The 17,667-nt window shown below is 37.9% G+C and overlaps 1 protein-coding gene across 1 annotated transcript in view; it reads right to left on the bottom strand.

The window, feature by feature from the left end:
- The window catches only part of LOC132549313 (vesicular glutamate transporter 1-like), an 84,974-nt gene extending 77,482 nt beyond the window's left edge, over positions 1-7,492 (bottom strand). The window contains exon 1 of the mRNA XM_060213239.1: positions 7,404-7,492. Coding sequence (XP_060069222.1) covers positions 7,404-7,492 — 89 coding nt within the window. The remainder of the gene's footprint in view (positions 1-7,403) is intronic.
- Positions 7,493-17,667: the final 10,175 nt, after the last annotated feature.

A 17,667-nucleotide genomic window follows, 5' to 3' on the forward strand; every position in this document is an offset into this window, starting at 1 on the left:
TATATGGCCCAATATGCTTGTTCACCGCGGTATGCCCCAATGTGTCTGTACACCGCTGTATGACCCAATGTGACTGTTCGCCGCTGTATGCCCCAATGTGCCTGTTCACCACTGTATGCCTCAATGTGCCTGTACACTACTGTATACCCAACGGGCCTGATCGCCGCTGTATGACCCATCGTGCCTGTTCACCGCTGTATGCCCCAATGTGCCTCTACACCACTATATGACTCAATGTGCCTCTTCACCACTGTATAACCCAATGTGCCTGATCACCGCTGTATGCCCCAATGTACCTGTTCACCACTGTATGCCCCAATGTGCCTGTACACCACTGTATGCCCCAATGTGCCTCAACACCACTGTATGCCCCCATGTGCCTCTACACCACTATATGACCCAATGTGCCTCTTGACCACTGTATACCCCAACGGGCCTGATCGCCGCTGTATGACCCAACGTGCCTGTTCACCGCTGTATGCCCCAATGTACCTGTTCTCCGCTGTATGCCTCAATGTACCTGTTCACCACTGTATGACCCAATGTGCCTGTTCACCGCTGTATACCCCAATGTGCCTGTTCACCGCTGTATGACCCAATGTGCCTGTTCACCGCTGTATGACCCAATGTGACTGTTCACCGCTGTATGACCCAATGTTTTTTTACCGCTGTATGACCCAATGTGCCTGTTCACCGCTGTATGCCCCAATGTACCTGTTCTCCGCTGTATGCCTCAATGTACCTGTTCACCACTGTATGACCCAATGTGCCTGTTCACCACTGTATGCCTCAATGTGCCTGTACACTACTGTATACCCAACGGGCCTGATCGCCGCTGTATGACCCATCGTGCCTGTTCACCGCTGTATGCCCCAATGTGCCTCTACACCACTATATGACCCAATGTGCCTCTTCACCACTGTATAACCCAATGTGCCTGATCACCGCTGTATGCCCCAATGTACCTGTTCACCACTGTATGCCCCAATGTGCCTGTACACCACTGTATGCCCCAATGTGCCTCAACACCACTGTATGCCCCATGTGCCTCTACACCACTGTATATCACAATGTGCCTGATCGCCGCTGTATGACCCAATGCGCCTGTTCACCGCTGTATGCCACAATGTGCCTGTTCTCCGCTGTATGCCCCAATGTACCTGTTCACCACTGTATGCTCCAATGTGACTGTTCACCACTGTATGCCCCAATATTCTTGTAAACCACTATATGGCCCAATATGCTTGTTCACCGCGGTATGCCCCAATGTGTCTGTACACCGCTGTATGACCCAATGTGACTGTTCGCCGCTGTATGCCCCAATGTGCCTGTTCACCGCTGTATGCCCCAATGTGCTTGATCATCGCTGTATGACCCAATGTTACTTTTCACCGCTGAATGCCAGTGTGTCTGATCACCGCTGTATGACCCAATGTGACTGTTCACCGCTGTATGACCCAATGTGCCTGTTCACCGCTGTATGACCCAATGTGACTGTTCACCGCTGTATGACCCAATGTGCCTGTTCACCGCTGTATACCCCAATGTGCCTGTTCACCGCTGTATGACCCAATGTGCCTGTTCACCGCTGTATGACCCAATGTGACTGTTCACCGCTGTATGACCCAATGTTTTTTTACCACTGTATGACCCAATGTGCCTGTTCACCGCTGTATGACCCAATGTTTTTTTACCGCTGTATGACCCAATGTGCCTGTTCACCGCTGTAGGACCTAATGTGCCTGTTCACCACTGTATGCCCAATTTAACTGTTCACTGACACGATGTTAATATACACCAGAAAAACATTAGAATATAAGTGCAAATGCCCAGCAATTACTGTTTCACAATTAGGTTTTTTAATAAATGGGAATTTAACCCAATAGTCCTAAATTAATGAATTATAAATCCAAACAAGGAAGTGGTTAATATTCGATCAAGTTTAGGTTACATCCGTTATGAGAACATATGTAGGCGTTTAGAGATTCAATTTGCCTTTCAAGCCAATATTCCATCTTTTCAGTTTGATAATAGCCCCCAAAATCTCCCGTTCATTCGCCTCCGAGATCTTGCTTTACAATTAACGTAAAAGAAGGGAATTAACTCCATCGTGATAATTCTAAGATGTAGTTTGAAAAAGAAACCTTCGAAAATACGAAATCCATTCACACGAGTAAAATACCTGTGATGCAAACGATGACGTGATCAATCTGTATGACAGAATCCCGTTATATTCGTCAAACGGAATTCATTTTATTTGCTGATTGTGTACTGCTTTTAATGTTACAAACACAGTAAATTAGAGACGCTACTGGCCGTAATTGAGCAGAACGCTCTCCGTTTCACTGCTGACCCTATGTAGCCCGCTCAGGGAATTTACACGTCTCTCTTTGGGCATATATTTTTCATAAATATCGATTTTCTCTAATGTTTTCACTGGAAGCATGGCAGTTAGTGTTTGTAGTTTGCAGGTATATGTGTATCTACTAAATATTTTATAATCAGAAACAACAATATTAGCCCGCCTGCAGATTCCGTAAATCTCCAGGTTTGTTAACAAGGTTTTCAAACAGTTTTGGTGTATCCTAATATCATGTTAATGGTTTCAACGTCAGTGTGATGCAAAGGATTTATTAAAAAAACAAGATACCCAATGCCCTCATCAGTTTCTCAAATACACAACGTGTGAAACGAGCAAAAATATAAAGGTCAACAAAACAGGCAATACTTGAGATGCTTTGCTTTTGAAGTCTCTGTCCACATATTAAAAATACATTGGTATTAACATACACAGTCATCGTCTCCACATAGATCAATATCGTCGGCCCTTACACTGCATCGAATCTGTCATCACCTTATTATATACTATTACCGTCTATTTATATACTTTCATCTAATATTTATGACGTCATTGTCTCCCAAACACTGGCGACGTACATGGCCGTTGTATTATATCATACTGTCATACCGCTATTTTGTCATTCTTCTCTCATAAACAGCCATCGACATTCCATACACTGCCATCTTCTCAAACACTCCTTTTAACTCATACACTGCCTTTATTTCCTTATACACAGTAATAGTCAATTCAGACCCTGGTGCCCTCATACGCTTCGTTGCCACCTTGTAAACTGTATGGTAATCTCCCCATACACTGCCAGCATTTCGGTAGGTATTGACAGTGTATCGTAATACACTATTGACAAGTATACATCTCGTCGTGTTACAGTTGATGAAAATTTAACGGAAACTAGTAGTTAAGACTAAATAGCGACCACAGAGTTATCATCATTGATCGGTGATTATAAAAGTCCTTTTTCATTCTACAGCTTGCGGAATAACACTGGACCCTGCATTAATTAATGTTTCTATCGTATACTTTAACACCTCAGCGAGTGGCGAGTGGTGTATATTGGGCTATACGTGACAGGTCCGGATTGAAAAATGAGAGTAATACCGAAGTAATGAAAATATATTTCCCATCTGACGGTATCAAATTTCAAATGATTAATTGCAGGAACAAAAAGAGACGCCCATCTAATGTTTACAAGTTTAATGTACAACTTTGTAAACAAAACACTTTAATCTGTATCTGATAGATATTAACAAGTTCATTCTATATGTTTTAGCTTAATTAAGAAATATGCTTAGTTGTGATCTTATATATTTATAAAATAAATGAACCTCATCCCATACTTATCTATGAGACATTTCTAAATTTGAATTAATGAGACATTTCTAAATTTAAATTAACCACGATAGATTCGCACCTCTGTCCTACAGAAGCTCATGATGTCCGCACAGATGTGAGATAGCTTATTTCGTCCAGTTTTCCTATCGAGCGCACATCGTGCATAGATCTCGGGCGCGATGTGAGATCCAACGACTGTATCATTATACACTGACAATGTCTCTTTATAGATTACACTGTCAGCTTGTCTGTGTGCATTGTCAGTGTCTTTTATAACACACATACCTGTACAATGTTGTTATATAAACACACACTCTCATTAATATCTACTCGTTTCTGGGAATATCCTATGTCAACAAAAAATATAAAGCACAATATTTGTACACGCTGACGATCGATTGTAACTTTTAAGGGCAGATGATTAAAAGATTAATGACGAAGATAAATGGGAAGAAGAGTATTGTCATTCTCTCAGAGTTATCATCCATTACACCTGACCTTATCTTTGTAACACAGCTGTTATGAGTCAACATATTACGTGTCGTTATCCTTAACTGGACCTCATCGCGTGCGTGACGATCGTAAAATGTTGTACGTGTACAACAGACATTTTATATATGCGCAATTCAAAGTGGTATACCCGTAAGATCAAAGGAAAAGGTCTGAGACAAAAACAAAACAAAACAAGAGGAATCAAAGCCTTCCACAACCGATTCCATACACCGCCATTAAGGTTATAGCATGTAGCACCGCGTTGGTATTTTACAAAGGAACATCACTACAAATTTCCTCTTCAATTCAGCGTGTATGCCCATAAAAGCAAGGGTTATTACAGTAGCTTTCAGAAACAATGACGGAACATTTATTCCGGATTGCATAATAAATCAACATTTTAAAAAGAAAAAACGTATAAAAACATGAGCCCGGCATTGGATAATTGATATAACCTTTTGTATCTGGATAAAATATTTTTTCGAAAGGTTGTAATATTTTGTCTGTGTGCAGTGAAGACTGTTATAGTATTACACATGTAACACAACTGATGTGTATCCGTGTCGATGTCACACACGCACGACTGGTGTGAACCCGCGTACATGTAACAAATACACAGCTGTGTCACTACCCGTGTACATGTCACACACGTACAGCTGTGTCAGTACCCGTGTACATGTCACACACGTACAGCTGTGTCAGTACCCGATTACATTTTACACACGTACAACTGTGTCAGTACCCGTGTACATGCTAATCAAGTACTGCTGTGTTACTATCCGTGTACATGTTACACACGTACAGCTGTGTCAGTATCCGTGTACATGTTACACACGTACAGTTGTGTCATTACCCGTGTGCATGTTACACCCGTACAGCTGGGTCAGTATTCGTGTGCATGTAACACACGTAGAGTTGTATCATTAGCCGTGTACAAGTTACAAACGTACAAATGTGTCAGTACCGGTGTACATGTTAAAAACGTACTGCTGTGTCAGTACCCGCGTGCATGTTACACACGTACAGCTGTATCAGTACCCGTGTACATGTTACACACATACAGCTGTATCAGTACCCGTGTACATGTTACACACGTACAGCTGTGTCAGTACCGGTGTACATGTTAAAAACGTACTGCTGTGTCAGTACCCGTGTGCATGTTAAACACGTACTGCTGTGTCAGTACCCGTGTACACGTAACATACGTACAGCTGTGTCAGTACCCGATTACATTTTACACACGTACAACTGTGTCAGTACCCGATTACATTTTACACACGTACAACTGTGTCAGTACCCGTGTACATGCTAATCAAGTACTGCTGTGTTACTATCCGTGTACATGTTACACACGTACAGCTGTGTCAGTATCCGTGTACATGTTACACACGTACAGTTGTATCATTACCCGTGTGCATGTTACACCCGTACAGCTGGGTCAGTATTCGTGTACATGTAACACACGTAGAGTTGTATCATTAGCCGTGTACAAGTTACAAACGTACAACTGTCAGTACCCGTGTACATGTTACACACGTACGGCTGTGTCAGTACCCGTGTACAATTACACACGAACAGCTGTGTCAGTACCCGTGTACAATTACACACGAACAGCTGTGTCAGTACCCGTGTACACGTTACACACGTACAGCTGTGTCAGAACCCGTGTACACGTTACATACGTACAGCTGTGTCAGTACCCGTTTACACGTTCCACACGTACAGCTGTGTCAGTACGCGTGTACACGTTACACACATACGGCTGTGTCAGTACTCATGTACATGTTACACATGTACAGCTGTGTCAGTACGCGTGTACACGTTACACACATACGGCTGTGTCAGTACTCGTGTACTTGTTACACATGTACAGATGTGTCAGTACGCGTGTACACGTTACACACATACGGCTGTGTCAGTACTCGTGTACATGTTACACATGTACAGCTGTGTCAGTACTCGTGTACACGTTACACACGTACAGCTTTGTCAGTACTCGTGTACATGTTACACACGTACAGCTGTGTCAGTCCGCGTGTACACGTTACACACATACGGCTGTGTCAGTACTCATGTACATGTTACACATGTACAGCTGTGTCAGTACGCGTGTACACGTTACACATGTACAGTTGTGTCAGTACTCGTGTACATGTTATTATACACGTACAGCTGTGTCACTACCCGTGTACATGTTAATCACGTAGTGCTGTGTCAGTACCCGTGTACATGTTACATGCATACAGCTGTGTCAGTACCCGTGTACATGTTACACACGTACAGCTGTGTCAGTACCCGTGTACACGTTACATACGTACAGCTGTGTCAGTACCCGTTTACACGTTACACACGTACAGCTTTGTCAGTACGCGTGTACACGTTACACTCATACGGCTGTGTACATGTTACACATGTACAGCTCTGCCAGTACGCGTGTACACGTTACACACGTACAGTTGTGTCAGCACTCGTGTTCACATGTTACACGCGTACAGCTGTGTCAGTACGCGTGTACACGTTACACATATACGGCTGGGTCAGTACTCGTGTACATGTTACACATGTACAGCTGTGTCAGTACGCGTGTACACGTTACACACATACAGTTGTGTCAGTACGCGTGTACACATTACACACATACAGCTGTGTCAGTACGCGTGTACACGTTACACACGTACAGCTGTGTCAGTACTCGTGTACATGTTACACACGTACAGCTGTCAGTACCCGTGTACATGTTACACACGTACAGCTGTGTCAGTACACGTGTATACGTTACACACATACAGTTGTGTCAGTACGCGTGTACACGTTACACACGTACAGCTGTGTCAGTACCCGTGTACACGTACTGTGATGATACAAGTACATCATGCCAATAGTCAACAGATACATTTCACTTTGTAACTACCATAGAACCGACATAGAATTCCTTACGCTTTTTAGCCCCTTTTTCACATGTATGTATATATGTTCTGAAGAACGTCGAAACTGCTTACTTTGATTTCTTTCATAAATTTAACAATTATGACTGAAAAATTTCATTTGGTCGTAACAATTCTGTTTTTGAAGTTAACATAAATATATCACGTTCAAAATGAAATGAATATATAAGAAAATTATTTTACAAATGCAATTGTAAATGATTGTAAGAATATATATTTTTCATATTTAGATTTCAAATGAAATACCCAACAAACTGTAACTGAATTCTCCTTACCTTCCGAGTGATGACTTTGCAATTTGTGTTGCGTCTTTAGCAGGGTAGAGAATCCTCTCTTTTAGTTGCTGAAAATTACCAAACGGCATTCTCTGTAAGCTGCTCTCTTGAAGACTCGGATCGCTGAACTGGATGTACTAATAGACGAAAGGAATTGATAAGATGTCAGTAGGTAAAATGATATATCTCTAGATGTTGATTTTGTAAATGGACCGTCAAAGATTGTGTAGGTGGTGAGCAATTTAAAGTTACGAACACCGCATTCGTCTCGTCAGCCAATCGGATGCCAAACTCTCATTGAAATATTCATGAGCCTTAGCCTTTGTGAAGTTGATAGGACTGATGTCACACCTGAGTAATTAGCACGTCCTACACAGTAATATAGGTATGTACCTGTCCCCAGGGTCCATTAGCTGATTGATTTTAAGTATTACTACTGCTGGAAATGACTGGTGAGGGAGGTTGTAGGTTGATGCAGCCGTTTGTCGGAGATGCTGCCGAGTCGTCACACACACGCCCTGATATCGATTACAGACTTACATACTCTCTGTACATAGCTGTCCAAGTAACTTCCCCTCCGTCCGGCTTAATTAAATACCAAACCACACCTGGGCACCCACACGGACGTATGGTATTGGTTTTGTAAAGGAAATTTAATTTGGCTGTATATATACAATATAACTTATGTTACATAGACACTTCATTCCAGAGCGTTCCTAATCACTGGAATGATCTTACGAAACATATCATATCTAATATCTTTAATTAACAAACTCCTTACTAAATACATACTGCATTATGTACACTGTACATGTATCATACTATACAATTTGACGTCAATGATAACCAGCACTATCGTGTGTCACAATGCGTACATTTCCTACCAAGGATAAAGTACATTTGACAACAACGAAAATATGACATCACATCTTCAGCTTAGATAAAATGGCCCTATCAACGATCTGCCTGTGGTCAATAAGTACCTAACTTGTTTATTGACTTAACACTGTCATTTGATATGTACATAATTATTGTTTGTAGAACTGAAACGTTTAATCTTGTAAGTATTGCATATTAAGTAAATACTTTTAGGATCGAAAAGAGTTTTCATAACATACGAATTTTTCATTAAACGAGTCATTACCGTTACATTTTTGCAAACCCGTGAAATGAAAATAGAAGTAAAATACGTTTTATCGCATAAATCAGAGAGATTGCATTTTAAAACGTTTTTAAAGTAAAACTATAAAGGACAAAAGAAAACGGAGGTAGACAGATAGTCTTTGTTTCCTTCTTCAGCTGATAAAATCCAGCAGCCTTACGGTAATCATGCATGGGCGAATTCACTGGAGGAATATGTGACAAAAATATTATTACTCAAAACATTTTAAAATATTTCCTGATACGATCACAATAACAATAACAAAAGTTCACAATTATAGTCACCAACCGGTATACGAATGTCTCTTTTTTAATGCCTACTTCGGAAATGTGTCTGTTAGCGTGTGTCGCGGATATATGTAAACTATATGAAATCAACGTCGGCTTGTGAGCAATAAATTGTTTTCCAGAAGTGGAATGTTCAAGATATGATAAATACGATTTACAATTTCGTTGTAAGATGTCCCTGTTCGAAAAAAGTACATTATATCATGCAAATAGTAAATTCCTTTTCATTCACAGAATGATAGGATGAAATGTAAAGTGGGGCACATTTAATTCCCGTTGATATAAAAAATAAATAAAATTTGGACACCAAATCGAACAAAGAACATATCAACTGGTAATTTTATCGTTTTAATTACTTTATTCTCAGTTTGTCACAATATTTGATTTAGAACATTTGTTGGACAATATATCTGTATATCAGAGGGCCTTTCAATGTGAAAATAGTATATATATTTAAACAGCCCTCACATAACAAAAGAACAACGTTAGATTGGAACGGAATGGAGATATACATAACAGAACAGTAAAATCACTATAACCTTTCCATACGTCATCAAAATCTACAATTTACCATTGATTCCTTTTGTCAAATATTCAGTGTTACGATAGGTCATAACCTTGTTTAATGCTGCTAAGAATGCTAAAAGGAAGTTTGGGACAAAGCTTCAATGATGAGCTGCAAGCCGAGCAAGCAATAAAATATACGGATTCTTGTGAAGTTAAGGAAGTGAATTCCGTTCCGTTATTATTGAACGATATCCTGGTAATCATCGTCTGGTTTGCTAGAATCTCATCTTTATAAAATCAAATCTTTGAGATTGATTTATATTTCAAGCAAGCAAAGTTCTTATAACAATAAGGAAATGACATTGTGTTTCTTCCAATGCAGGAGGAAGTTTCTAAATGTGTTGTTTGTCGTGTGAGCAGATGAGTGTAGTCCTGAATTAGAAATCTGTGATCACATGTTAGTATTGGAGTGTTCACAATAAATCTTGAATTGGACGTGAATTCTAACAAAAAATTAGTTTGGATTTTAAGGTTGACTGATAGATGAATTCTGCAGTAAACGTGGACTCAATACGAATTAGTGTTGTGGTTTTAAAATGGCCTTATAGTCAACTCTCACACTGAACGTGGTTCAAAACAGATAATCTTGAGTTTTTTTATTGAGTAATAAAGACATGACAGTGCGTACTTTTATGTTGGAATTAAGGCGGCGTAACGATATTAAAGTAGAGCATATTAGTAATTATTGATATAATATCAACTTACCCCATGTTGTCGACTTTCTTTCACAGACATTGTATCAAATCATTTATTATCTAATGTTCACAGGTGATTCGCTGTGCCATTTTTAATTATCCCGTAAAAGACTAATTAATGGATAATCTAGTGTTATTAAGAGAACTGAATAATTAAAAATGAGCTCTATAACCAAAGATCAATTTAGATACGCTTTTGATCGCTGTTAAATCATAACTACCCGAATTTTTCGTATATTTTTTCCATCCGTAATATTACCCAAACATTTTAATCAAACCGCGCAAAATTTGCGATCCTATCACAGTATTGTGCTCACGATACTGTGTCGTTCATGCGTGCACATGATGTATGCTCACGATATATGCACAATGTGCACACAAATGTTTTGGTGCGTTATGCGTTATCACTACTGTAGCTGACAGGCAGCCATATTTGATTTTGACAGTGTATGTTTGTTATTGATTTTCATGGGGAGTTTTTGATTGATATTTTTTAGTATTGCTATGTAGGTCCCCTGTAGTCTTTAGTTGTGCCCATGAATTTGGGACTGATAAAAACAGAACAAAACAGGCGGTCATCGTGGACTTGACAGTTAGAGATGACCGCTATCACTATTTCCTAAGAGTATTTTTGAAATTTCAAAATCTAACCAAATATGATTTAGTCACGCGTCTGTCAAGTACCACTACTACATATTATGCATGTAAATAAAACCTATGCTATATTTTACAACACTCAGTATTACTCCTGCAATACACCCTTTTAAAGAAGATGGAATCGTCGCGGTCAACATGTATTCCATTGCGAATAAGGTACTTACATAAATACATGATACATTAAGTTTTCATGTTATATATTTCGCTCCCTTTTCTTCGTTTAACATAGAAAGACTGAGTGTTTTATTTTACCCTCTGAAATTTATATTTCTAGACACCTGTTGTCTTTTGTCCAATACGGTTCTTAAAGGAAGACTGACCTAAAACGTGGCCTAGGGACACTGGACGCTGTCTCAGCAACGCACACACAAACCTTGCCAAATTAATTACATAGTTTTCCAGGGGCGACACAGTTTTCCCTATCAACTCACTGGCTTATTGTCGACCGCAGATTTTTTCGTCTCTCATTACGACATGTCTCCTCATATCAATGAAGAAAAAAGGATATTGGAGAGCATTTCATCTGATCCATATCCCTTACATCATATCCCCAAATTACCACATATTTCCAGTATTAGGTTTTCTTGGAACGGAATTGCTTGTCCTCGCAGACAAAGTCATTTACTCGCAGCTATAATATGAGCTATGAACCACGCTCCCATTCCACAACGATCCTACTTTGATACATGAACGATACTTCACGCGATAAAAGACAAATATTAGCTCAGTCTTGGTGAAATAAATGTCCATGAACTGACAATGTCAATGTCTCTCTTGACACGAGAAAAAGAATGCGTCACTTTTATTTCTTTAAAACGTTACAGAATCATGTCGACACTGGCTGCAAGCGCTCCAGCTCTTGCACGGAATTTTCAGTAAATGACTGTAAACAATAGACATACTTGTTTCGGAATTTGCGCTCATTTCAGGAACTTTCAAGAGCTTAATGTTACATAGTGAGGTCATTGTTATTCTGTAGGTCAGAGTGTGAAAGTAAATTTTTCAGGTTGAGTTGGATTATGAAGTCATTATAAGAGAGAAGTCAGGATATTGAAATGGTTTTGTACTGACTTGATAATTTCCCTCACTCATTTCTATGGTACGTGTAATAGACATATCAAATATAATCATATAATAAATAAGGCACGGGCAGTTGGATAAATCTTACGTAACACATTCATAGACAGCACTTTTTAAACCACTTTTCTCAAAAAAGAAATTATACTAATAACAGTATTACAGTAAATTGCACTGCATAGTCCCAATGTTCTGTCCTTCTAAGACCCTCCGGAAGCCTATCGCTTCAGAGGGTAAACACCGCAATAAGTTTGCAAATTTGGAAGATAGAGAAAATTTTCTGGGCTGTTTTGGACAGTTGTTTCTCTGTTCGTCCAGTCTGGCAGGTTAGTTCAGTCAAACCTCAATGTTTATCTATCATTCCCTTCTTCGTTCCGACACACCACAGCGATACACAGGACATTCCGGTATTTTTCTGTAATAGATATGCTCTATTGTCTCAACTATGTTCGAATTCTCACATCGAGACGTCAGCACTGTTTCAAGTTCTTGTTTCGCATATCAAGTATCATATTTAGAAATACGAAGACAAATTGATAAACATAATGTCCATTGTTTTTCTCTTTCCGCCTCGGATGAGATGACAATGGGAATGAAGTTGACAATACTGAAAGAGAAACCTACACAATGTCAAAGATTGGTCCTTTAATCAAGCAAATCGTTGTCACGACTTTAATATAGTTTTTCCGTGGCAGAAACTATTTTTCAGTAATTGGGATGTTTATAATAATAAAAAAAGTTCAGAAATGGCGTCAACTGCCATATAAATTTCTTTTCAATTCATGATTCACTCATATATGAAAATAAAAACGATTTGAATCATGCATAAAAAAGGCGATGAGCTTTATGTAACGATTATCACATAGCACATTCTCATAAGATTTTTCTTGAAAATACATTTAATTCCCATTAAAGCGAACTCCAACAGTTTTTACTAGCGAGACAACTGACTGATATGCATTTAAAATGTAAATATACGTATTTTCAGTATCGAGACAACCAAATGATATGCCCAGGAGTTGTTAAACTTATAGAATTACACTAAGCAAAATAGATCAGGTGGGTTTAGAAGCCGTTATCGTTAATGTGCTGACAGTAGAACAGTTGTGACGAATGCACTGAAGAGCAAGCATAATGCCACTTTTCGCGAGATCATAGGTTGGAGAGGAGGAAGGAAATGAGGTTTGCTAGAAGAGATATCTCCTAACCGTTGTCGCGTTGGATTCCCTGAGCCGTGGGTTTACGTTAACATTTAATATACAGCATTTGTTCCTTTAGAGTTATATAGAGGTTATATTATTTGATGAACATTACAAATGTTCATTTCCATCAACTTTTTATCATTCGAGGACATAACATTACATACTTAGGATGACCAATATTTTCATGACGAATTTGGGTTAGACTTAGATTCTGTTGACTTGTCGATAATTTGGTTGTTTTATTTGCACACTACGCATTGTCTCAGTTAAAGACCACTCCTATTCATGTATGAATTATCATGAATAAGCAACCTCCATTTAATAAAATCCTAATGACGTCATAAAACACCTGTTATACTCTTGTTAATATGTATTTGTAATACAATAACAAACACTATTATAGTAGACACACCTTGTACTTATAAAGTCGATGTCAACCGACATGAGTACCTATCTATAATTTATTTAATCAATACAAATGATGAAGTCTCCCGGGATTGGACTAGGCGCCCAATTAACCCATCCTGTCTTTTCTGACTCCATGTGGTCACCCAGCCGTGAAGGAACAGTGACAGAGAACGGGGTCGTCGGTACCCGAACCAAGGATGATTTGTAGCTGTGAACGGAGTGACTAAGTTCATTTGTAAGCAATAATAATGTTTGTTTTTCTATCAAAGCCATACATAACATTTTACCGGAACGAAACAGGATGAATCCTACAACGGCTTGATTGTTTTCAATACGGTGAACGCCGCACATGCCTAGTTTAACTGAAAAAGTTAGTTGTAATAAATACGATCTATTTAAGACCCTTTTGCCAGACTTATGAGCTCGGTGTTTAAAAAATGCGACAATAACACAAAAATATGTGCTGGGAAATACATACAGTATGATGTTAAATTACCTTCTCATATTTAAAAACCATGAGAATAAAAATGATATTAAACGTACAAAAATTACTTTCAATAGAATTATCGTCATATTACTTTATAACATCAATTGCCTTACAGTTCGCGAATATAGGAAAATAATGTTAAATCCACATCCGGTACAATGGTGTGTTGCTTCACATGTGTTTTACCGAGAACAATGTTAAATTGTAAATGGAAACTAGTGTTACAACGAGAAATCACACAACACATCGTTTTATTGAAACAGGTGAAGGATTTTCCATTAGATTATTTGTCGACATTCCTAAATTGATCAGACATTCTTTATTTGAAGAACTGAACAAAAATCATACAAGAGGATAGCATCTGTCAATAAAAATCTACAATTTGGATACGACATAATTATAATTGGATTACTGCATCATACTGCTTTTTCTTCTTTTCTCGACACTTCAGTGATACTAATGACCACTCATCAAAGATGATAAAATGTAGGAGACTTCAAAAAACAAAATCGGTTTAAATAAGTGTTCAAATATAGGTGAGAAGTTGCACTAACCTTGTATTTAGATTCGTTTAATAATTTTCGGTTATCAGATAATTTCCAAAATAGCGTGAAGTATATGAACATATTATGAATCTTTCCTCTATTCAAATTGATATAAAAGTGAAATTCAGGTTCGTAAAACAAACTGGATACTTAAACTTTTTCTCAAGATCAAAATATTTATGAAATGTACAACGTACTTACTAATTATCGATATTCATAATTCTAAATACAGAACATTTCATGTTATTGGACTGGTTTTTATAGTATTGTTCTAATCGAAAACAGTGATGAGACGTTTCTGTGGAGTTATTTCAATACGAAGATAATAACATATTGAGGATAAGACAAGACCCATATAGGCAACGTTAAGTTGGCGCCACGAAGCTTAACACATACAGCAAGATCGATCTCCCTGATTCCAGATAGAATAAGTTATTGTCTCTATCAGATTCTCGTTCTCTATGTGTCAAATCTATTCGGAGCGGTTAACAACCTTCATATATCATCCGAGATATCATGGTTGTATTTCCAACCAGTATCAGTCTTAAGTCATCTTATTTCCAGATCAATGTCAGAATATAACTTTATATATCTACTTGTTTACATCACTTTATCATAAAAATCAGCATGTGCAATTAAAATACTGAGCAATTGGTCGAAGCTAAAAACAAATCAAAAGTAAAAATAGAAATCTCGACAGTATGTCAATGCAACTCATATTGTATGAAACAACAACGTACAAAGTAAACAGCCATGAGTTTAGAATTAACAGTAAGTTTTATTGTATAGTTCAGATGCATTTCATTCGAGCAATCGATACTGAATTTGATTGATTTGAAATATATTTTTATAACAAATGTTGAATAAATTGGTATAAGTAATTGCAATTTGTTAAACGATCTCAAAAACAGAAATGATAAATCTAAATATAGACACAGACATGGAATTGCTGAAGGCCATTTCTATATGACAGTTTTAAATAGTTTTTATAATCACAATTCAAATTTGTTTTGTCCTTTTACTCATTACAAACGAATCAGAATCGATGAAGTTTAAATTTGCTTTTCCCCTAATTTGACATTTTATGTTTCACGATATAATATGAAAAACAATTCTGATTTTGTCAGATACGGAAATTATTTCAACAATGCAATGTCCAAATAGATTGCACAATTTCAGAAATAATTCCATTGCAGCAGTTTCTTTGTGAATCTAATACTCAAAAAGTGAAATTACAAATGTTGTTCAATGTGTGTTTAAAAGAACTTGAAAGATCTTTCCATAGTCATGCCGTCTACTCCTGAAAATCTTCTGTAACAACTAATGCTCTCACAATATATTCATAACTAATCCAAAACTAATGAACACTTATACATATAAATGGTTGCGAACTTTACTGTAGTGTATTTAATGACGATAAAATCACGAGAACGTGGTTCTACTGTATCTCCCTCTAATTTTGTAAAAGGTGCTATTCACTTGTGTGTATTTTGTACAATCTACAGGAGTACCTGTTTCTGTTATTATTTTCAGCTGGAATTTCTGTTTTTGCGTCAAGTCATTATTTTCAGATTCTGTGTAATAGTACACAAAGAAAGAGTAATTTTTACGTCACTTTTCCTTGCTATTATCTGTAAATCATATGTCTGTTTTCTAACTGTTCTCAATATGTCTCCTAGTCGCAGAGGACATACATGTAAATGCTACTCTCAACTCGAACAAAATAGCAATAACCCCACCCCAGGAATTCCGACAAAGCATGAAAAGTATTACGCCGTTAAAGACTGAACTTCAAATAGAGAGCTCAACAGTGAGGCGCTTTGGATTTGTATGCGCTAGAGGTACCGAGGCAGGAGAGATTATTATTATGATTCTGAGATGATTGAACACCAGTTATACCGATAGAGCTTTTGCTGGTATCTGACTGTTGGAGGTAATTACGGCCTTCCGCGATGGATAGTTTGGTTTAACAAGACCATGGGCAGATTGCATCATCAGGTAAGGTATGGCTACATACTGAAGGACGTTTACCAGAACACTTCAACTTAGTCAGTTTGTTATCATAGATCTATTCATTACATTGAAATATGGAAACCTTACACTTTACCATAGAAAACAGAGGAACATAAATTCAAATCTGCTACTGTAAGGGAATTCTTATGAGGATTCAAAACTTCCTACCGATTCATTCATGGAGAGCAGCGTCTCTATGTGTACTGTTGGTAGCACAGTGTATTCACTGAGAGAATGCCAAAACCACTTACACGAGCAAGGATATCTGAAACCCTCTTGTACAGGATTGCCTAGTCAGCAAAATACTTTTACACTTCCCCGGGGATCACTGTTCATTGAATAGACCATTTCTAGTATCACCATCAAGGTCACTTTCTTGTTCAGGTGGCTGTTTTCTCTGCACTTATCCTTGAAACCACACACACAGAAATATGTACTCACGAATGCAAGAAAGCAGGCTAGCACGTACGAAACCTCAGCAGCTGCGTGCTTGATTAAGTTGAAATATGATATCAAATTAGTATTTACATAATCTCACAGTAAGCAGGTTATAGAATGTTGTTTTTATTTGACAGTAGGAATCAAAGCAATTCAGTATAAATTTCACTGTGGCCGTACTGTGTTGACTGCTGACTGCACCATGCTGCTGATAATATAAACACTAATCGCCGTTCTTATCTTGGATTTTGCACCAGACCTCTCCTCGTTGGGTTCCTCGTCATTTTTTATAATGGTTCCTTGCCTGACAGTTGCTGACATACAAGGATACTCTGTGTCAATGTTGAGAACTTCAAAATTAATCACAGATGTATCTATAATATCTATTATTTACACTAAAAGACACTTCATATCGTGTTGATGGATAATATTATTCATCAATTTTTTTCATTTTATTTCGTTATTGCCAATGATCGTTCAAATTGGTTATCACAGTTTATTTTAGAAGACTCCAGTATTAATTTGATGGGGATGCATATACGACATATTTGTTATAAATATATCGTAAAAATGTTTTTCTTTACCATAACAAAAATACGTTTACGTAATATTCATTGACCAGTAAGGTACATAGGTCAAGCGATTATATGACTATTGGTGGAAATATAATATCATACAAAGCTACACTTGTTCCAAGGACACATTTTTATACAGATAGGTGATAAT

The sequence above is a fragment of the Ylistrum balloti genome, unplaced genomic scaffold (assembly GCF_031769215.1).
Source record: "Ylistrum balloti isolate Yb309-2 unplaced genomic scaffold, AGI_CSIRO_Ybal_v1 Utg369618, whole genome shotgun sequence".
Taxonomy (NCBI): Eukaryota; Metazoa; Mollusca; class Bivalvia; order Pectinida; family Pectinidae; genus Ylistrum; species Ylistrum balloti.